Source organism: Aulonocara stuartgranti (assembly GCF_965226115.1).
Source record: "Aulonocara stuartgranti genome assembly, chromosome: 6".
NCBI classification, from domain to species: domain Eukaryota; kingdom Metazoa; phylum Chordata; class Actinopteri; order Cichliformes; family Cichlidae; genus Aulonocara; species Aulonocara stuartgranti.
Genome location: NC_138944.1, coordinates 15789640 through 15812387, shown reverse-complemented (window position 1 = coordinate 15812387; position 22748 = coordinate 15789640). Strand labels below are relative to the sequence as shown.

The 22748-nt window shown below is 38.3% G+C and overlaps 3 protein-coding genes across 3 annotated transcripts in view; 1 reads left to right on the top strand and 2 right to left on the bottom strand.

Annotated features, from left to right (window-relative positions):
- Window positions 1-167: 167 nt before the first annotated feature.
- On the bottom strand, window positions 168-6558 carry LOC309708122 (uncharacterized protein). The gene is made up of 3 exons (XM_082535899.1): window positions 6001-6558; window positions 2970-3027; window positions 168-1887 (listed from the first exon to the last, which is right to left on the bottom strand). Exons 2-3 carry the CDS (start codon window positions 3016-3018, stop codon window positions 761-763), a joined length of 1176 nt encoding a protein of 391 aa, XP_082392025.1. The 5' UTR covers window positions 3019-3027; window positions 6001-6558; the 3' UTR covers window positions 168-760.
- A 621-nt stretch (window positions 6559-7179) lies between these two features.
- LOC309708115 (TBC1 domain family member 24-like) lies at window positions 7180-11782 on the bottom strand. The gene is made up of 11 exons (XM_082535890.1): window positions 11541-11782; window positions 11161-11375; window positions 10779-11040; window positions 10563-10679; window positions 9906-10322; window positions 9515-9754; window positions 9216-9371; window positions 8752-8815; window positions 8501-8599; window positions 8080-8368; window positions 7180-7972 (listed from the first exon to the last, which is right to left on the bottom strand). The coding sequence occupies exons 1-11, from the start codon at window positions 11741-11743 to the stop codon at window positions 7797-7799; spliced, it is 2238 nt and encodes a 745-aa protein (XP_082392016.1). The 5' UTR covers window positions 11744-11782; the 3' UTR covers window positions 7180-7796.
- A 2367-nt stretch (window positions 11783-14149) lies between these two features.
- stx8 (syntaxin 8) overlaps window positions 14150-22748 on the top strand; it is a 46438-nt gene continuing 37839 nt past the window's right edge. The window contains exons 1-6 of the mRNA XM_082535907.1: window positions 14150-14280; window positions 15559-15658; window positions 15755-15849; window positions 16049-16159; window positions 19484-19617; window positions 20572-20664. Of these exons, the coding sequence (XP_082392033.1) occupies window positions 14264-14280; window positions 15559-15658; window positions 15755-15849; window positions 16049-16159; window positions 19484-19617; window positions 20572-20664 (550 nt within the window). The 5' untranslated portion in view covers window positions 14150-14263. The remainder of the gene's footprint in view (window positions 14281-15558; window positions 15659-15754; window positions 15850-16048; window positions 16160-19483; window positions 19618-20571; window positions 20665-22748) is intronic.

The following is a 22748-nucleotide window of genomic DNA, read 5'->3' as shown; positions in this document are numbered from 1 at the left end:
TTTTTTGGGGGGGGGGGGGGGAGAAACTTACCGTTAAAGCCAATAACAGCCTCCCGTTCGAACCCAGGTATACTTTCTATTTAAAATATATTTCAGCATATTTACTGATTATCAGTATAAAAACATTGAACGTTTATTGTCTGAAATTACTACAAAGATAATCGCAGTATGTGACAATATGTATCTTTATTGAAAGTAAGCTATCATGCACAAGATAAAAATCATTGGTTTACACAACTACATCTTATATATGTTCTAGATCTAATCTAACAATGTTCTATGTTCATTTAAATTTTTTAAATCTGCATATTTGGCACTTATGATGGCAAATTAGGTAACAATTACTTTGTAAAGAAAGTACACTTTGTTTTATAAACTACAGAAAGAAGCAATACTTAGCTACATCCTGGTTTGCACTGCACCATACAAAATTTTGTACTGATATAACTGTTGGTCCAGAGAAACTTTCCAGCCATTTGGTAGGGCAACTGTATTTCCTTGTCCTTTGGTAAAGAACTATGAAATATTCTTAAACGCTAACCACACCACATGTCATAACAGTGAACTGTGAACAGAGCAGACCTGGTGCCCTGTCCTAACTGAGATTTTTAAAAAGAATTTTAGTGGACAGTCAGCAATGAAAGCAGAAAGGTGAATCATCACAAGAACTTTTAATAACTTGTCAATAGAACAGAAATGAGCTTCTTCCTCTCTCAAAACTAAATGAAGAGGAAATGTGCTTTTAATAAACACTCAACTTTTACGTTACACTGTCGGGATTCTCTGAAGGTCCTTCAAAACGTAGTATTTCTTTGGATGTGTCCCCAGCCATCTGTCTGTGTGCGTGTGACCTCCGGTGTCTGCTGAGAGAATGGCTCCATTTAAACCTGCAGCCGCAGATGAGGCACAGATAGGGTCTCTCTCCAGTATGTGTCCGCCGATGCTTTGTCAGTGACGCATTTCGTGAGAACGTTGCTCCACATTCATTACAAATATATTTTTCTGACTTAATATGAACATTTTGTTCATGCTCTTTCATGTTGCCCAGCTGTGAAAAGCCTTTACCACACACAGGGCAAAGATGTGGCTTCTCCCCTGTGTGGGTCAATCCATGAATATTCAAATCCTGGCGAGAATAAAACTGCTTGCCACAGATAATGCATTTGTATGGTCTTTCCCCTGTGTGGCTCCTCATGTGCCTTTTCAGTCCCTCAGAGCGAGAGAAGCAGCTCTCACATAAGGTACATTTGAAAGGCTTCTCTCCTGTGTGGGAGCGGAAGTGCCTACGAAGCGCCGAGGCCTTGAAGAAACACATCCCGCAATCCGCACAACTGTGAGGTTTTTCTAGCTGCTCCTCGTGTGTCTTTTCGTGTGCTTTGCAGTGACCTGACTCGGAGAATCCCTTACCGCAGACCGAACAGGTGAAAGGCTTCTCTCCAGTGTGCATACGCTTGTGACGAATGAGTTTGTTAAGTTTTCTGAACGTCTTCATGCAGTATGAACACTGATGAGGTACCCTGGGTTGTTTTGTGTGTGTGCGTTTATGCCTCTCTAACCTTGAGGGTCTATTGAACACTTTTCCACAGTCGGGACAGGGGTGCTTGTTAGTCCTACTGTGGCAATTCCGGTGTCGGATCAGCGTCTCTTTTTTTGTAAAGCTTATATTACAATGCTCACAGTTATGAAGAGTCTTGGGCTTGCTAGTGTGTACAGGTTTATGCCACTCCAGCTTTGACGGTCTGTCAAATATCTTGCCACAGACAGTGCAAGGGTAACACTTGTCTGATGTGTTGCTCTGTGGCTGTTTGGAGTTCTCTGGCTCGGTGATCACTGAAGCATCACTGGAATCTGAGTCTGAGATGATTTTCACCACCACTATTTCTGGATCTGAAGAGGAATCACATTAAAAACACAATTTGAGTGTGTTACTGACTGAAGTGACTTAGCAAATCTCAGTAAGCAAAACACAATGATTGACTTTTACCATGTTACACATTAGAGCAGGGCGATATGGCCAAAAATATTTATCACGATATATATTTGAAAATTTGCGATAACAATATAACTGACGATATAATTGATGCGAGAGAAAATACAACTCCACAATATTACTAGCGCAAAAAGACAACCTTCCATTTATTTTCACTTAAACAAGAAGCTGGTTTTTATGTACATTAAAGCTTTATAAAAATGTAACAGTGCAAATGCAAATTCCTTGCTGAAAGTTTAACCAAAAGGCATTTCCAGTAGAAATGGGCTGACATATCCTGAGCATAACCATGTATAATATCCACTGAAGTTAAAAAGAGGTGCTTTGCAACATTAAACTGCAGTGTGCAGTACGTATTTTTTGGACCATAAGGTGCACGGGATTATAAGGCACATTAAGCGAAACAAAGCAGTCAGATAAATCAAACTTTATTAAACTCATTCTTCTTGCTTCCTCCACTTCTGTACCATTGATTCATTAATGTTGAATTCTCTGGCAGCTGCTCTATTCCCATGTTGTTGCAGTATATTAATGACTAACCTCGTATTGTGCAAAAAAATGTGCTTTGTCGTGTATCTGATGGACAAACACCAAACCAGTTCCACATCACTGAAGTTGCACCATTTTTACAAACCAATTCTGGTTCATCTGTTTCACTCAACAATCGGCCATGTGCGTATGAAAACAAAGGCACTGCGCATGCGCGTTTTACTCATATTCTATTGTGATATTTCATTTTCCTATCGTTGCCTAACATTATACCGGTATTACCGTGAACGGTATAATATGGCCCAGCCCTATTACACATATGTAATTCATGTTCAGTGGAGCTTAGTTCTGTTCTGTTCCACATGCACTGTATGCCACCGAATTCAGTTGGATAAGGAACCAGGCTTTTTAGAACTAAAAAAGTGAACTTATTTATTACACAAATTTTGATCAAAGGGGGAGAAACATGCAAAATACCCTCAATACATACTTTCCTCCGCAGATTCTGTTTTAGGGACAGGTGTGGTATCTGGGCCCATTGCTGCAGCCTGTTGATGTACAACCCATAAACAGTTAAGGAACAAATACACAATATATCTACATATTGGACATTTACTATTACAGTTTCCACGATGCAAACTCGTACTGTAGCTAATGTCTGAGACCAAAAGGACTCATTAGACACATCCAGGGAAATTCAAACAAAACTGATGTGGAAAGGGAACAATAAGCATTGATACAGCTAATATAAAAGTCTTAATGGAGAGCTATTTCAGATGAACAACTGTCAAGTTAGCCCTGTTAAATCCAGAATTGAATTCAAAATCCTGCTCCTCACATACAAGGTCTTAAATAATCAGGCCCCATCTGATCTTAATGACCTTGTAGTACCATATCACCCCATTAGAGCACTTCGCTCTAGCACTGCAGGCTTACATGTTGTTCCTAGAGTATTTAAAAGTAGAATGAGAGGAAGAGCCTTCAATTTTCAGGCCCCTCATCTGTGGAACCAGCTTCCAGTTTGATTTGGGAGTAGGGCTGCCACGATTTGTCGACTAGTCACGATTACGTCGACTATCAAAATCGTCGACGACTGATTTAATAGTCGACGTGTCGTTTGAAGCTTTGTAAGATCGCAAAAGACGCAGGAATAATAGCAGGATTTAAGAGTGTAATAACGGACTGAAACAGAAGATGGCAGCACTGCATGTACAAGGATTCCAGCTGCCGTTAAACCCCGAAGAAGAAGAAGTAGCTGTGTCCCAGAATTCATAGCACGGCCCAGCTTAGTTTCCAACAATGGCGGTAGCTACTTAGTTTTAATATTACTCTTATTATTCTTTCTGGGTCACAAAATAAACGTTTAACATATTTTCAGGCGAGAATGTAGCTGTGTAAACCTCAAATATCGGCTCAGTTTTCGGAGACGTCTGTTACCCACTAGCTTGATAGCTAGCCGGGGGCTAGGTCACTAGCGCCGTGAGAACACCGGACTCCCGGCAAATTGTTTTCAAACCCACCGCCGTCTTTCGCGACTCGGGTTAAATATATATGAGTCACTTAGATAAATTAAAAATGTTGTTGTTTGGCCTTTTTTTTTTTTTTTTTTTTTAGTATTTTATTTGTTCCTGAGTAAATCGGTTTGGCTGAGATTAAAGTTATAGTTTTTACACAGCTGAATAAACGTCAAGCAGACAGCTGATTATCAGAAGTGTGAGATGCTGGAGAATATACCCCGGTGTCCTGTTATATTTTAGATAGCAAGGAGTTTATTAAACTTTACCGAAACAATCTGCAAATTTCATTAAAATTGAATAAACTATCATCTTGTCTTTATTTTTAGTTAGCACCTTAAAAGCTTAAAGCTGTAAGCTAATGATAGTTATATAAGCTGTAGTTTTACGTCCAGTGGATGATGATCTGATTAGTCGACTAGTCGCAAAAATAATCGGTGACTAGTCGACTATCAAAATAATCGTTTGTGGCAGCCCTATTTGGGAGACAGACACTATTTCTACTTTTAAGATTAGGCTTAAAACTTTCCTTTTTGCTAAAGTATATAGTTAGGGCTGGATCAGGTGACCCTGAATCCTCCCTTAGTTATGCTGCAATAGGTGTAGACTGCTGGGGGATTCCCATGGTGCATTGAGTATTTCCTTATCAGTCACATTTCTCACTCAACATGTGTTAATAGACCTATCTGCTGAATCACACTTGTTATTAATCTCTGGCTCTTTTCCACAGAATGTCTTTCATCCTGTCTTCCTTCACTCCAACCGGTCGCAGCACATGGCCGCCCCTCCCTGAGCCTGGTTCTGCAAGAGGTTTCTTCCTGTTAAAATGGAGTTTTTCCTTCCCACTGTCAGGAATGCTTGCTCACAAAGGGTCATTTGATTATTGTAGGGTGTCCCTTACAATACAAAGCGCCTTGAGGAGACTGTTGTTGTGATTTGGCGCTATATAAATAAAATTTAATTGAACTGAAGTTATCCCACTTGAAATCCAAGTGATTTGGTGTTTGAGTTTGTAAAAACATAGGCATCAGAAACACTTTATTGTATTTAATTGGACCTTCCTGACTAACTGGCTGTGACTTGTTTATGTGGTTAACTAATGATTAGTTGGTTGGAAGTTTGGGGGGAAATTTTACAATTCTACAAAAAACAAAAACAAAAAAAATAGATCTTATCAGTGGTGGGCAAACTATGCAAAACAGATACTATCGCTAAATTACGTCAAATCTACATTCACCACACACTTTATCAGGTACACCTTGCCTTGCTAGTACCATTTTTTTTTAAAACTCCAATTGTATTACGAACTGCCCCCTCCTAGCACAAACAGAAAGCACTAGCTGGAAACACCCCTTAACTACATTACAGCATCAAAAATACTCAGGTAGAGTGTGGCACTACTAGTCACTATTAGTTGGTCCGTGCTTGCATTTTGTTCACGCCAAAATTTTGAGCATGCCATCTAAAACATGAGCAGCATAAAAGATAAGCAGCATGTATGCAGTGGGTTAAACAGTCCAGTGTGCTGCACACACCCAGTGTCTGTATCAAGACGGTGGAAGGAAAACAACACTAAACAACCCTTAACGCTCAAAGTATGTATCAATATCCTCAAACTAAACTTAAAGATGCACGTGAAACTGAAAGTGGTCAGTGCTGGTTCTGAAAGCTAACATGTTGTTTATTTACCTATACAAAAAAAAATATCTGTGCTTTTGCACAGATTTGCTAGAATGTTTGTGTGGCCGCTCGAGCATTAACCCGTCCACTTGCAGCGAAACCGACACCGGCGTGGTTAACGATTGTCGATAAGGGGTTATAATTAAACTCGAGGGTAGTGTTAACGCATTGTCACAACGGTATACAAATACAAACACAACAGCCGCACTTTTACAACGTTTGCTAGCTACTGTCGCTAACGTTGTAGCTAACCACGCAGCACAGCCTCGGAGGCGTAAACAAGATTCAGGCCCACTTCTCTAATAATCCGTAAAAGAGAAAGCTTACCACGTCCTCTATCCACAGAGTTTTAACCGAAAACTTCTTCGCGTGAAAGGACAGCTCGTAGCCGCGGACTGCTTCTTCTTCTTTATATGCATTACGCCACCAACTGGTATGGCGTGTGGACCGAAATTCTGCTTCCTGTGCTTCTCATTTCTCATATTTTCCTTTTTGTTTTGTTAAACCATCGCTCTTTCATCTCCTCCTCCCATTGCTTTTGTCACATTTCTTTCATTTTTGTGCCTTATTCTGTTCTCAATGTCGGTCCTACTAACACTGATATCCATATCCATCAACGGTCTCTTTGTAGCTTCCTTTGCTTTTCCTTCTGTCATTTCATTTCCCTTAACTCCATGATGCACTGGTAGCCATAAGAAGATGACCATAAGCCCCATCATAGTAAGCAACGGACTGCTAAACACGGCGCAGCAATTTGGGGTTGATGCTCTTTCTCTTGCATGGTGCCTTCAACTGCTCACGTACTTTCAAGAACCGGTGCTTTTTCTTTGCGGTTAACAGATTTGCGGTTCAGTCAGATGTCCAGCAGGGGCTCGCTCAGATCGTGGTAAATGTTGACGTTGAGAGCCATCGTTTCCTTTTCTTTTTTTTTTCTTTCTTTCTTTCTTTCTTTCTTTCTTTCTTTCTTTCTTTCTTTCTTTCTTTCTTTCTTTCTTAAAAATTATTATTGTTTTGATTTCATTACATTTATTTATACAACAAAAACAGGTTGTTGAAGCTAAATGAACACAAATACCAAAGGTTCTCCAAAATGGATATAAGGGCAACCAGACATCTTGAGGTTTTTTTTTACATTATATCTATCTTTAGTAGAGTTTTTTTTCTTTTTTTTCTGTTATCACTAAACAAAGAAAACGTAATCCACTCCTTTCGCATGTCACTCCAAATGGTTCCATAAAGCTACAGAGACTAGCTTCAGCAAGTTTCTTAATGTTAAGAAATAATCTTTGCAGGTAGAAACGATATAATATACAGATCATTTTGCGAATATAAGTAAAGGAGCTTTAAAGCAGAATTTCTTTTTCTTTTTAAAGTATAAATGTTGTAAGAGGAGCAAAAGAGGATTCGTTTTTTTAACAGGAATGCTGACAATGTTAAGTAAAAGACTTAAGTAAAAAATAAATAAATAAATAACTAAAAAACGTTATTTGCTTTCAATCCCATTACAAATGCAGCCATGTTAATAATAAAACACTTATCTGAATAAATTACTTAACTGAGAGGAATAGCAAATAAAGGATTTTAAAAGGGATGTTTTGTACAACTGTACATCAAATCTAAATAAACTGCACAATCAAAATATACAATTTAACAGTGGACATAGATCTTATAAAATACTGCAGGTTAGTGTTTTCCCAATTAAAACCAGATGCAGTTGCAATTTTAACAGCGTGTTTACAAATATTATCCTTTAGTGAATGTAGTGCTTTAGTTATTACAGAGTATTATAAAACTAGTTATCCTCGATTCATCACAGAAAAGTGAGTATATGCACCAAAACGAGCGTCATTGTGTTCCTTCGGAGCTGCCCTGAGACTACAAGCTTTGTTTTCCTGGATTGTAACGTTCACTAAGACATTGTATGTGACCCAGATCTGTACAAATAAACTTTGATTAACAAAATAAATCTCACCTAACTATACAAAAAAAAATACACAATTTAGCATTTCACAGGACAAGTGTGAAATGTCTGTAAGCTGCATATCAATCAAAATCACCCAAATTCTTTGAAGGAAAAACTCTTTCAGTCTTTACCAAAAATAGTCAGTGCTGTTTTCTCTAACTCACTTAGAAGGAAAACAATGAGAAATGGAAATGGAGTTCTGGATGCCCCACACTTCCAGGGACTGGATCTTGAAGTCTCTCTTGCAGAGTGCAATGCTCTTAAAAGTTTCACACGGCTCTGTGTAACCCCCTTGTAGGTCTCTTTGCAGGCAGAGAGCATGACCTCCATCACCACCTGAAAGAAGACACATAGATATGAGCAGAGTACTCGCAGCTTCCCTGTCACACAATATATTAAAGGTTCCTTCAAAGGCCAATCTATTGTATGTTTCACTAACACACCAATAATAAGCCGATTGTCATCGCCTGCTATGAACTTGGAGGCCTCTTGCTCCTTAGGCCTCTTGGGCTGTTTAGCAGACATGGATTCCTCCACTGGTGCAGTGACCATCAGATAGCTGGGATTTTGCAGTGTCTCAGCAGGACAGGTCAGAGTTGTGCTGGAGGGGATGTTGCCATTAGTTGACGCCTGAGGGGAAGCACTAATACTGCCTCGAAGTTTCTCAGGAGACGCTCTTGGGCTCATAATATTGACCATAGATCTCTGGTAGAGCTCCATGTTGGGACGGAGCTGAAACAGTAATCACAAATCTTGTTTGACGCCTTGCAGTGTCAAAGGCATTGCTCTATATTAACATAAAGAAACCCATACATGGTCAATCTAAATCTAAGGTAAGTTGAATTCAACAAGAAGAAAGCTCACCGTGAAAACTAAACACTCCCCAGTTCCAAAGTATACAAGTTCCTCTGAGTCTTGTTTTCTTCTTTCTGCTACATCAGTTGACAAGAAGGCACCAAATACCTAAGATAAGAGAAATTACATCATGTCAATGGCATACAAAACTTACTGCGTCGGCTAAATCTCACCATTATAGAAGCATAAGGATCAATTCTGAGGCTCATTTAACATGTTAAATAAAATGTATCCTAATATTGATTATTTTATAGTTTTACCTCTTCATCCACAGATTTAATAATCATGACAGATGGTTCATGTCCCTCCACATGTGAATAGAATCTGTATGAAATAAAAATATACAAAACACCTTTTGTTTTTATAAATGCACAACAACATTATATACATGCCAAACTGGCATACAATTGCCCCTCAAGAACAAAGACCTATTTTATTTAAATTTCATGTTAAATCAGAGAGAAGTTTTAGCACTGTTTAAACGCAGGGGGAAAAAAACAGTATTTGTCTCTAAATGTTGATAGTAAAAACACACCTGCTGACGGTTACAAAAGAAAATTGTTTTTCACTGCAGGGACGCGAAGTTCAACAGATATTAATTTGATACAAAGTAAACACTATTAAAGCTATTGCGATATGATATAAATACTCCTCTACATGATTCACGCCTCTTTTTTTAGGTAGTTGCCGAGTGGGACTGAAGCGCAGAACAAAGGTTACTTACGAAGCAAGAGTCCTTTCATGCTCAGCTGTGCTGAACAACCTGAAGGGACTGAAGAGGGCAAAGCGCTCAGGTATCCAGGCCCAGATGACTCTCATCTCCGTCCCTGTTACAACACTGGAACGAAAGTTGTTGAAATCCACTGTCTCTACTGGTAGCCTTTTGGAAACATATGTGAAAACAGGGTTCATATTAGTTGGAATGGAATATTCAATACTACTAAGTTTGTGTATATTAATCCTTTATTACATACAAATATACCATTCGTCATCTGATTCATGACAATGTCAGTATTAACCCACCTTTTCTGGTCTATGCTGACACCTTTTAGTATGAGTGACTCTTTATTGGCAGTGAACAGTAGGTTAAGGTCTCTCCTTGTGGGTACTGAAATCTTGAAGGCTCTTTCTAGGAGCTTCTCAGCCGTGCAGTGGCGAGCTACATTTTGCACAAATCTTTTCATGTCTGTTCTGAAGTCTTCCACATCTGCCACTCGAGATGACACTGATACTTTATAGAGGTCAAGCAAAGCCAGAGCAACCCTACAAAGAATAATTATGAAACACATTTATTGAATTGTTTTGTCTGTATGTTTGGTTTTTTTTCTCAGAGTAACTGATATGGCAGAAGAAATGACATATTTAGGACTAAGTTTTTTTGTTTATTTGTTGAAATGCGGCAGCAGTAACAAACCTGTAGAGGACCTTGTAGCCCTCCAGTAGGTAGACGTCTAGAACTCTAATGGCATATGTGAACGGAAGGTCAGCAAATATCCACATGATCCAGTCAGAGTAAAACTCAAACAGGTTCTGGTGGGAGCTGGCTATCAGCTTGCGAATGCCTCTGCAGCATTTGTTGGCAAGGTCTCCAAAGGTCATACAGGACGCACGGTAGGTGAGGAAAGTCTGGTCAATGTAGCGCTTGTTGGGATCATTGTAGCAGATAAGTCGGGACACACTGTAGAAACATTCAGCTTCATCCTCGCTGAAGTGGAGGATGAGGGAGACCAGGGCGGGTAGAATGGGGCAGAAGTTCATGTCTATGAAGTATTTTCCGAGGCAAAGAAGAACTTTTTTTGCAGAATTCAGGCCTGCTTTGTTGAGACAGTATCTGGAAAAGAACAGAGGAAGCAATGACCGATTTGGTCACATTTACTGCAGTGCAGAAGTATAATAATACTAGAATGTAAACTTTTTCTGTTATATATGTATATATATATGTTGCTAGTCTTGTGGATGCTTTTAATAAACGTAGCCAAAATTAGCAAAATCAATGCCAATTAGACAAAAAGCTCATCATTAAGACAGTTTGTCAGCTATGAAGTGTGATTGCAGTATCACAAAATATTACCTTGGTATTTCTCCATCTTCCATATACTTCGGCACTGGGTGGCTACTATTTTTTTGTTCTCCAAATAGCTTCTTAGTCAGTTCATAGTAGACATCTCTGTCTGGAGTGACAGCCCTTCTGCAGATATATAAAATCAATACACAGTCAAAAATTTGGTTCAAGCAGATTTCAGTAAAAATGCTCACAGTGGTTCCATTACTTGCCACAAACACATACATAGAATTGATGCTGTGGATGATGTGATAATAAGCTTTGGCCCTTAGTGTGTGTGGCATGGCCCAAAATCCTTCCCGAGCCATAGTTTTAAGCTGCTGGTGCTCACTCCGTAGGATTTGTTGATATTTCTTTGCAGCTTCAGGATCAATTTTCTCCCAGTCCACAAACTGCCCATACTTCATCCCAGAGCTGGAACAAATCTCCCAGTTGTCTGCTTCAGAGATGGTCATCATGGAAACTTGCTTGAGATGGCATTTACTGCCTGAGCCAAAACATACACATGTAACTTTATTATTATTATTATTATTATTATTGTAGATTTTCATTTTATTTATTTTGCTTTTAAAATCCATATCCAACTTTAAAAACATTATTTCACTACCACAAGTTTCTCTAGAGGGTGATTGCTTGTTTGGTTTATGCTTTGACTTCGTAGAGGTGAACTCAACAACCGACACATCCCCGTCTCTTTCCTCCTTTTTGGTTGCTTGATACTTTGGCAGTGAGCTTTGCATCTGTTTTGACGTAGGGGAGGTTGTAAAGTGTCTTATGTCATCTTCTGAGCATAACTCCGATGTCTCATAACTGTAAAAAGACCTTTTAAAGACATTCAATTCAATATTAATTATGTAGTTCAGTAATTCAAGTCAGAAGAGAAAAACCCCCCCACAAATCTGGTTAATTAGAAGTATTTGGTTATCTGGCCAGTAACCTAATTTTGATAATATAAGAGTAAAAGCATAGTTAATTATGAATACACACCTAGATCGAGGTCTTAAACAGGTTTCTTCTTTCTGTGTGTCCACACCACAAGGCTTTTCCCCCTCTGCATTGTAATAGGAGTGAGACCTTTGTCTGGTTCTGCTACTAGCCATAGATTCCAGATTGTGGTCAGAGAATGCGTCTGGGAATAAATTCATGTTTCCACAATTGAAGAATTCTGGTGTCCGTGAAACATGAATCATCTCAATTCCTATTATTCCTTGAAAAATAGGTTAGAAGGTAATGTTTCTCCTGTTGCTAGCTGCACAATCTGAGGATCCGGGCTTTATATAGGCCTGTGGGCTTTGGTCATGTGAGCTCTACATGGTTTGTTGTTGGTGAATTCAGGCACTGAAAGTGAAAAGTTCCATTGTTTTACCGGTTATATCTTTGGCACTGTGTCTTTCTGAGAAGCAATCAGTGTCTGGAACCCAAGTGCCCCCATGATCAGAATCATAAAACAAGACCTTACATTTCCAGATCACATAGCTGACCCCCCCCCCCCCCCCCCACACACACACACACACACACACAAACAAAAAAACAAATCTGTTTTAAAAATGTGCAACTATCAGGATTTCACAATAAATTTAATTAAATTGCTTACGAGACCAAAATGTATTTGAACACTGAACATCACATTCCTTGAAAGTCTTTGAAATGGTTTGCTCTTGTCAACATGTTCAGAAATAAGAGAGCAATTATGTCCTAGACATGGCTTTTTCTTTGAAATTACTTCACATACTTCAAGCATTGAAATGCCAGTAGAATCTATTCCAAGAAATCTTCCAAAGACTATTATTGAACACAACATATTTTCATCTAAACACAACCGTTGTTTGGGTATAAAACATAAAACCTCTACAAGTACTTACTCTATGTGTCGGCACATAATGGAATGGACTTGAAAAACAAACTCTGAAACTTTCCTTGCCAAAAAACATGCATGATGTTTTTTCTCAGATTATCAGATGTGAAAAAAACAACATCTTTTAAATAAGCATAGATTTAACACCTGTGTCGTATGAGAAATGAACAGAGCAGAAATACATTTGTCCTTCAAACTGAATAATCTTGCCATATTGTGACATAGACTGTGTAAATTAGCAGGTGGTGTTTCTTCCTTTGTTGTGCCTTGCTGCTGTTTACAAAAGTGACGAGTCACTTAGAAGATTACATGCATGGTGCCACTCTTACACTCCAATCAAAAGTGCATTTCTCTTCTTAAGGCTGACATATTTCCTACATCTCTGTACAGAAGAAGAAAATTACTGCAGGGTAAAAATAACAAACTAAGCATGAACACGTATCACTTTGGTGTTTGATGTTGACTATCATTACAATATTGTTGATGTTTTATAAATTTTGTGGTAACAGTTGTAGATTTTTTTTACTTGGATGTTTATGTAAGTTGCTTTTGCAGGTCTGTTTTAAGTATTTAGGAGAAAGATTTTTAGCTACTATTTCTGTAAGCCTTTAAAAGCGATTCAAAGTTGTGTTTAAATGATTACTGCTGTCATTTGTTTTCATCTTTGAGAGTCACTCATAATAATGTGTCTGTACAAGTTTTATGAAGGATTTATAGACTTGTGAAATGAAATGCTGTTCTTTCAAAAGTTTACTATTAGACTATTCTGGCTTTAACTTGCATAAAAAAACTCATTTTAAGCAGCCTTCACTTGTTTTCTGTAAAACCAAGACCATGGGGGTGGTTTCTGCTGGAAGAGTGGAAAATTTTGACAGTGGAATGGTTAATGACAATCAAAAATGTCCATGTCTAAAAGGAACTTTGTGGCCTTTGGCTTCAAGAGGAAAGGTATCCTTCAAATCTTTTTATATTGCTGCTGTATCAAGATCTTCCCATTTCTTGGTGTTTGAATGTATGAAAAGCAAAATAAAAATAAATAAATTAAAAACATCCCCCCCCCCTCCCCTGCTATATGCAGCTTCTTTGGAGTGTTTTTTGGAGGATTATTGGGAATTTATAGGTAAGAATAAGAATCTCGCTCTCCTTATTGTAATAAAACAGTTGGATCTGGTCTGATAGATTATAAACAAAAACATTTATCCTTGGTTGTTCTAATGAATAAAAGAACTACTACATTTATGATAAGTTGGATAAGACATTGTTGTCAAGGAAGCTATGATTAACTGAGAACTCTGCTAGAACAAAAGTGAATCAATCAGCATTTGCAAGGAAAAAACAGAGATTGAACAGGGAAACACTGAAAAGAGGAATAGGCACTTAGTCAAAGGAGAGAGAGGCTGATGATAAACATAATGTTGTTTTGACTAGGCTGAGGCAGCTCAATCTAAAAGTCATAGGCACACATCCAGATTTTTTTTAAATTTGGAAAATTGAAATCACATCTTATAATTATATTAAATTATATTTTACTGTAGGTCATCCATGTCTAAGGCTTTCCCATGAGTCTTTATTTCTGCTTGAAGTGTTTTTTTTTTTCGTTTGAAATTCCCAAATAGTTAGTCGAGCAGCCCTGAAATTTCTACACTTTAACTGACCTGTGAGTCAAAAATTAACAGCAAATCCTAACCCATAGAGGGCAGCATTATGCTATTACAATGCGCACTCTGTAGAAGTCCTGGGAAATATGTCCCTGTCGCCTACCGTAGTGACGTTTCGTCAAAACAAGAAGCAGGCTGCTGGTGATTACAGCCGGATAGTTAGTTCAAACTTGGGTTAATAGCTGACTTTTATCATAATGTCTCAGGACGCCTGGTAAGTCATTGTCTTGAATGCAAAAGTAAAATGACTCAGACGTATTTTTAAGGACAACAAATATTATTTCTACGCATTGTAACTACTTTGAATATAGCTAGCGAAAGTGGTAGCTACGAAGATTAGCCAAATAAAATAACATGTATTTTTGTTTCGTGATTAAAAAGTAATCGCTTCGTGTGTCGAGAAGTAGCTTGGTGGTTTTAGATTCGGATTAGAAAACAATTTGTTGTTGTTGTCGTCGTCGTCAGGTCTACTTATAACAGCAAATCAAATAGCGTTAGAGAATGGGGGAAAAGGAATGCTAAAAATGTCACATGATAAAACCAAAGCTTGTGCTGCGTTTCTGACGCTTTATAAGCTACAGTAATATTAAATAATAATATTTAATAACAATGATTCTGATAGCCATTTAGCTCATGCTTTTCGATTAAGGCAATACGTCATCCAAAGTCTTCACTTGATCCATTGTTCAATAGGTTAATTTTTAGTTTGCACAGTTTTATGCTTTAATCATTATTTTCATGATTAAAATATACATTTTAAGTTTAGAAATATTTTATTTATTTATTTTTCATTTGCTACATCCTACACACAAAAAAAGGTTCAAACAAGAAGTTGCCCGAAACTAAAATACAGTGCATCTGTTTAGTGATCTGAAACCTGTGTGACAAATATGCAAAAAAATTAATAAAAATAAAAATCAGGAAAGGGGGCAAACACTTTTTCATCAAAGACATTCTGACTTTCACAACAGTATTGATATTAAGGAAGCATAATCAAGATATATAAAGAAAATTCCACATCCTCTTGTGTCAGTTCAAAAGTAGAGGTATTTATCATTGATGGAAAGGCCCCCGTCTCCTGAGTATCTGTTATATATGCATATGCAGTTCTTCCATTTGTGTAACAGGTAACATCTTCTTAGCCCAGTGTGTGGGGGGAAAAAATTCTGTGCAATATTGACGCAGGGACCCAAAAAGATTTGCGAATGACTTCTCAGCCAAGCAACATTTGTTACACTGTGAGGATGTTGATCGAAAGTTTAAATTCAGTTTGGTTTTGGAGTAATACAACCATTACACAAAGCATCATGTTTTTTATCTTTTATATTAAACACACAAAGTTTACTTGTAATGAAAAGTACTATAAAAAATAAATATATGAAATCCATGATTATATTAAAATGCTTAGTTTTAATCTTAGTTTTGCTACTTCATCTTTGGCTACTTGATGATGTTGCAGTTCAAGTTTTTAATTCTCGTTTTTCATTTGCAGGTTACAAAATTACGATGCCACTTGCCGCTTGGCACAGGAAATAGCTGAAAACATCCATGAACGGAACAGACAACAGAGAACGGGGGGGAACCCTGCAAAGGTAGCCTCTTACCTCATAATTACAATAGTATTGCCTTCACATTCCTATTGTCTTGTTGATTGTTCTTAGTAGTGAGCTTATCTTCTGTCTTTTCAGATAAACATGACGCTACGGGCTTCACTTCAGAAGCTGAAACAAAATATCGCTCAGCTCAAGGAGGGTTTGTTGCGGGCATCCTCGTCTCGCCGCATGTATCCTTCAGTTTGGAACTGTGAAGAGCCTGCTTTGCTTACATTGGCAGAGGTGTTCCAATAGGGGGCATTAGAGTGCTTAGAAAATGACCTCAATAATGCAACACGCTTAAGTTTTAGAAACATAACTTGTCCCTGCTCATCAAAAGTGGTTAAAGCATTGCAAATTTTTTGTGTGACCTTATCATGACCTCATCAGAATGCAGTCTGAAGCTGACAGGAGGCAGAATCTCATTGATGACCTGCTAACCAGAGAGAAGCAGCTAAATGCAACTTTCAAGGGCGATATTACAGAGTCTGAGCCCTCCAGGTAACATTAGGCATGTTAAGTTATTATAAACGGGATAAAGGGTTAAGAAAGTGAATAGTGCAAAAATCACTAATCACATATTGTCCCGCTTTCAAAGATCTCATTTTATCTTAACATATTTTGATCACAGTAGTGCTTGACGTAGTACTTTATTTACTTCTCCGCCCACTTTGGAATATTTGTTCACCGAAAATTTCTGTCACTTCTCGGTCAGTGTCAGAAGAAGCAAACCAAGCATCACTGATTGATGAACATCCTGCTCAGATCACGCTGCCTTTCATTTTGTAACTTGTCCTCTTTGAGAGTTTTTTTAGTACAATTTCCACCTCTGGTTGCCCAATTACAAATAATGAATCCTCATTCTCTTGTCTGTGTTCTTGACCTGAGAGGTCATAGGCTCTGGTCTCTGCTTTGATGATATGCCACCGGTCACTAACTTTCAGCGAGTCTTTGTACATCCTGTATGACCTCCCCTGGTGCTGTCACTCGGAGGAAAGTCTGTGTGCCTACCATTTTGACAGGGTGCTTAAGTTCATAGCTAATTCTTTTTCGTTAATGGATTTGCTTGCTTTGCACTGTTGATTACACATTTGGCACGCACTCACGCGCAAATGATGGAAACAGAAAGAGCAAGTTTATTACTAGCAATTGACATAGTGTACTCTATACTGTATACTTACACAGCGTATTCTGCTAGTTACGGAAAGAGCTTGATACCACCACTGTATATAAAAGATATACATGGATGTCATGGATTCCATATTATAAATCCTCAATGATATTTTGGCCATTGCTATTTAGCAAGCTACATCTGTATGGCGCCATTGCACAAAGCTGTCACATATACCTGTCAGATACTTCTGTGAGGTTCTGCCTTTAGGAGTCTCCACAGAGATCATGTGCCTCCATCTCACACTTTCATTCTTTCAGTCTCACCAACTGTTTGCATGTCCTCCTTCAGCATCTGTGAATCTCCTCTTAGGCCTTCCTCTCTTACCCCTGCCTGGCAGCTCCATCTTCAACATCCTTTGTCCAGTATATCCAATATCACTTTTCTGCACATGTCCAAACCATTCTCTTACCTTCGTCCTCTTGCTTTCCTTCTCTCTCACTGTCTCCTAATATGCCCCTCCCCTTACTCTTCCTAGGAAATGCGCTAATAATATACAAAGATTACATTGAAAATGATTTGTACCAGGCTTTAAGTATATATTTCATTGCTGAAGTCGGGCCCCCTAACATGGGAGTCTCAGGGGATTGCCTCATTCTGTGAGACTGCCTCGTCTTGTGGTTTTAAGGAACCACTGTTTTACACCATTGTAGGTTGACAGTGCTGTGAGGCAGACATGATAACTAGCAAATCTTTAGGTAGAGTCATTATTTTGTGTAAGATTTTAACTGGTGTGGGCCAGGTGATATTTACTTTAACAGGAAGAGATGAGGTTATGTTGTTAACTTTCCCTGGCTTCTCGTGGCTGTTTTTTAGTTGCATCCCTGGTACAGCACGCTTTATTGTGGTGGTATTTAATTTTATTTATTTTTTTTGACAAGTAGCTAAAATACCAAAATACGAGAACAAAGTTTCTCAGTTTCATCAGCTCAATAGACTTTAGAGAACCTGTGTGCTGATGCCTTGATGGGACTGCCTTTCTCTGATATCTTTCACAAGCTTTGGTTTTGTGATTGATCTGCTTAGTGGTGCTTTGCACTGGCTTTCATCTTTTTACAGACCACACACCCAATTACATAAAAGGCTCTGAAAATTAAAAAAAACTCCAATAAGATTTGCTAGTAAATTAGCTCGGCAAACTGTAATTATGTGGTCATATGGCTTTTGGTTTGCTCAATGAGACCTAAATTTAATGGTGATATGTGGTGGGTAATTTGGATTTGTGGGTAGGATCCATTCCCACTGTGTGGTCTCTGAGGACGGAATGTGGGAAGGAGTAGATTTGGACATGCCTGGATAATCTAAGCTGATTTTTTTTAAACTCTTTTTTTGTGAGAACTTTGGATAGAAAAAAAGTAGAACAACATTGCCAAAGGGACACTTTAATCCATCCCCAAAACAATATATTCCAAGCATCTCCATTTCAGACTAAGAAGGCGGCTATTTTGAAGCCTGCGTTAACCCTGCTGGCCCATGGATCCATCTTCCCACTGTTATGCCTGAACCTTTCCATTGTATTTTATTGCAGTGGAAATAGTTGGAAGTAGTTAAATCTCACCTGTCTAAGTCACTCAGTCCTTAATGGGATGTTCGGGCTTCTGCAGTGGCAGTCTGTGTTTTGTGGGTACCAAGAGATCCACTTGACTGATTCTGGCGCTCCCTGCTGACTTGTTAATTGGATTTTCACACAAAACACTTGCATGGAGGAAGTGGAAGCCTGGCACATAGTCTCAGAGTAATCAAACCTGTTGGAGAGATTAGACTAAATGCCTTGTCTCACCCTCTTTTCAGATTGTATCAGCCTCCGCCTGCCTGCATTGTGAATAGCCTTAATAGCACTTTAGTGGCTACTTCAGAGGTGACTTGAAGCAGTCAGCAGACTGTGAATGGGGGTATGATAAAAGTAGTGTTCTGTGTTAGTTGTGCAAAAAAAGCAAGCTGTTTTCATCTGGGTTTGAAAGGTTGATAAAACAGCAAATACTTAAAATTAAGTACAGTCAAATTATCAGTTTCTGTCTTGATTTCTGGTAAAGCTGTATGTGGTTCAGGTCCTTTATGTTGGGTTTGACCAACAGACAGCGCTGAAGAGACGCAATTAAAACCAGCCTCACTCACAGACCCTGAACCCATCACAGCATGACAGTCAAAACTGGTGGGGGTCAGAAACACAGCTTTAAGCTATTAGGAGGAGAATAGGTTTCAAACCACACAGGGTTGTTTAGCGCAGCACATTATAGTGTAAAGAGCTTTCTTGTATGTCACATTGTCAGAGCAAAACCTCTGCAGTCCATAGTTCTGTGACAGATTAACATGCACTGTTTACATACTGCAAGAGCCGAGGCATTTTCAATCATTAAAAGACAAGCAAATAACCAGTGTTTTTCTGTGATCTGTGGGGGTGTCATAGATCCTAGAAAAAGCATAGAATTGATTGATTTTTTTCTGGTATAGGTAATTGCTGTAATAGTACAGATGTGCATTTTACTTTCATAGTTTAACTGCTGCTTGTGCTTTGTTTGGAAAGTATCAGTAATTTAATTTCCAAAGCAAATTTTTAGTTTTCATTATGGACCTATTTTTTTTTTACTATTTATGTTTGTTTTATTTCGGAAGAATGCTGGGAAACTAAGAATTGTTATGATTATATGTCACAGGTCCACATTGATGGCCGGAGGAGCAGGAGCCAGTGGAGGCACTTCAGCCAACCCTTGGCTGATCAACGAATCGGATGAGACCAAGGGGCTGACCTTTGGAGAGATTAAACAGCAGCAACAACGAGTCATTGAGGGTAACTACATGACTGTTCAAGAACAATTAAAATTATAGTAAATTTCATATATATATATATATATATATATATATATATATATATATATATGTATGTATGTATGTATATATATATATATATATATATATATATATATATATATATATATATATAAATAAAGTACAGTACACGTGTAGCATTTATACAGTATCCTGTATTATTTGCCTTAGTAAACATAAGAAGATAACAATAAAGTGTTGGTGGAAGCAGCAAAATAAATAGATAACGAGTAAGTCCCAGGCACTACCATATGTGTATTAAACCTGTGCTGACCGAACAAAGTATATAACTGCATCATCATAATTCACACCATGAAGGAATATCGTAAACTCACCACCGTTTTTTTTTCCCCTGTCTCTTGGCTCTGACATGACTTGAACACCCAGACATTAGTTCACCTGATTCCATATGACACTTCATTGCAATGTCTCCATTACGGCTCTGGTTATTGTCATTTTGGGATCAGAGATTCCTGTTAAGACAATGAAACCAAACCATATGGAGGTTTTGTGTCCCACGTGGGATTTCTGGTGGAGTTGGGTAATGGCAAGCCCATGAACTTGTGGTTAAAAAACATTCCTGTGGTAAAGAGTGTGTCAAACTTAGAAACCTGCAGAGGCCAAATCTCTTCTCTTCTCTTCTCTTCTCTTCTCTTCTCTTCTCTTCTCTTCTCTTCTCTTCTCTTCTCTTCTCTTCTCTTCTACGAGCAGCCTGTCATTCCAGTTTCACAAATATTTACGACATATATATGTCACCACTACTACATTTGTCTTTTTTGTGTATCATTCATCACATTCATTTCATTTTGCCTTGTTTTGCAGTCATGGTAAATTACAATACATAAAATCAGTTGATTCATTTTTCGTCTCATGGTCAAGCTTGTAACAGTCTTTGTTTTCTTTCCTCTCATCTCAGCTCAGGATGCAGGCTTGGATGCACTAGCAGCTGTCATCAGCCGACAGAAGATAATGGGCCAGGAGATTGGCAATGAACTGGATGAACAGAATGGTAAGGTTTTATGTGTGTGTGTGTGTGTGTCTGTACATATTCATCAAATTCCAGACACATTACACAACACAGTGTGAAAGCAGTCAGCCATACCTCTCTCCTGCAGTGGAACTACTTGCCTCATGGACATTAATATTCTCCCACACCACCACATAACTAACAGTGCCCAGCACACACCTACTATTATCAGAGCACCTGGCATCACATTTAGGTCTGCCCCAATGTCCTTTGTCATACATCTGCCTGTGCTAAGGCAGCTTAAATAAATGAAAAAAACAGATCTGCTCACTCAGAACTAATGGTTCTTTTGAGTTATTCCTGGCAAAATATCACTCCTCAAACCATAAATAGCTTCCATCACAGGCAGATGTGCTGTACAGAATTGAGCGCATTGCTCCAGACTTTTTCTTTTTTTTTCACTTAGATGGGTGGTACTTGAGACGCAAGATTTAAAGATGAACATCTGTCAACTGGTAAACAATTACTTTAATGCATTGCTCCCTAAACACTAGAGTGGATAATAGGCAACCTCCTGAGGGTATTGCCTTACCAAGAGGAAGTACATCCATATCTTATCACTTTTTGTAAAAAGAAAATGTAACCGTGAGTGCTATCTCCTAATGTTTGCACTGACAGAAAGCACAGATGCATTAATCTGTCAGTTCCTCTAGTGAAAATCAGGGGGGAAAAGTGAGAGTCAATAAAAGAGGAAAGTAGATATTTTAACACACAGCAATAATAAGGGAGTGGTGAGGCTGAATGACATTATGCCTAGGATTCTGTCACAGACACTTGAGTATAAGTGGGTAAACTTCAAACTGAAGGTTTCTCTCTCCGTGGTTAGCCAGCTTATCTTAAAAACACGTAACATCAAAGTAGCAGCAATTAGCAGTGACTGTAAACATTGGTGTTGTGTATTTGCAGAGATCCATAGGTGATAAAGCCTAAATCTTATATTGTTGTTGACATTATAAAACAAATGCCAAGTTAAAGTAAAAAGAATGATTTTTTTTTTTTCTTTTCGTTGACTGTCTGATTAACCTTATAGGACCTGCTCGTCTGGTGGTTTTGTTTTTTTCTTCCTTTTCCTAGTACAGTTATGGTTCTGCTTTGATGACCAGTTTCCAGTTGGGAGTAGGAGGCGTTGTACTATCCTGTAATATCCTGTCTGAGCAGTTGTGCCCAAACAAGTCTAGAGGTTGTATAACCGAATGATCTCGGTATGAAAACGTCCAACATTTCCTTCTGCTGTGAGGAAATGACAGGTGTTTAACTGATGATGGTTGACAATGATCAGTGAAGGGAATAGAAAGAAAGGAAATGTGAATGACTTTTGTCTGCTTTCCTGTTGTCACACTGAATCAGAGACAGAGTATTGCTCCAATTATCCAACTAGTGTGTTTATTGTGCCTTGAAAAGTTTTTTTTCCCCCAGCTTGTTGCAAAGTTTTGTTATTAAATATGAACCTGATTGGACAATGGGGGAGTTGAAACTTAAAATTTATTTTTCTTGTTTTATTTTAGCACTGGAAACAAAAACTTGTTTTTAGGCCTCACGTGAATCTTGAAAATAGATTTGCTGGTAGTTGAATTCTTCATTGCTGTAAAGGCCTAAAAATGTGACACCTGTGGGTAATGGACCCCATGTGTTGTAACCTGAACCAAATCTGAAGTAAAAATGTAAAAACCTTCACTTGTTACTACTTTTTTTCTCCTCTCAAGACTGCTAATCAATATATTAGGTAGTAATCTCACTGTATGTGTTGGTTATGGAAGCAGTTTGTGGTGCGTGAAGGAAACTGGCATCTGGGGACATGCGGGATGCTGTTAAAGTGTATAAACATCATCTGATGGAGCGGTCTGAGCTTCTTACAGTTTTCTTGTTCTCAGTCCACATTTTACAGCCAGGACTAAAGTTCTTTTAACTCGTTTACACCAGGTTATGATTTACAGCGCCTGCTCTTCCACTATTTCTTTTTTTTTTTTATTTTAACCTTCCTATGTTGCTTCCCATGATTGTTCTTTTTCTGCCCTTTCAGTTGCATCTCACTCACTGTTGACAGCAGACTGTTATTTCATAACCTT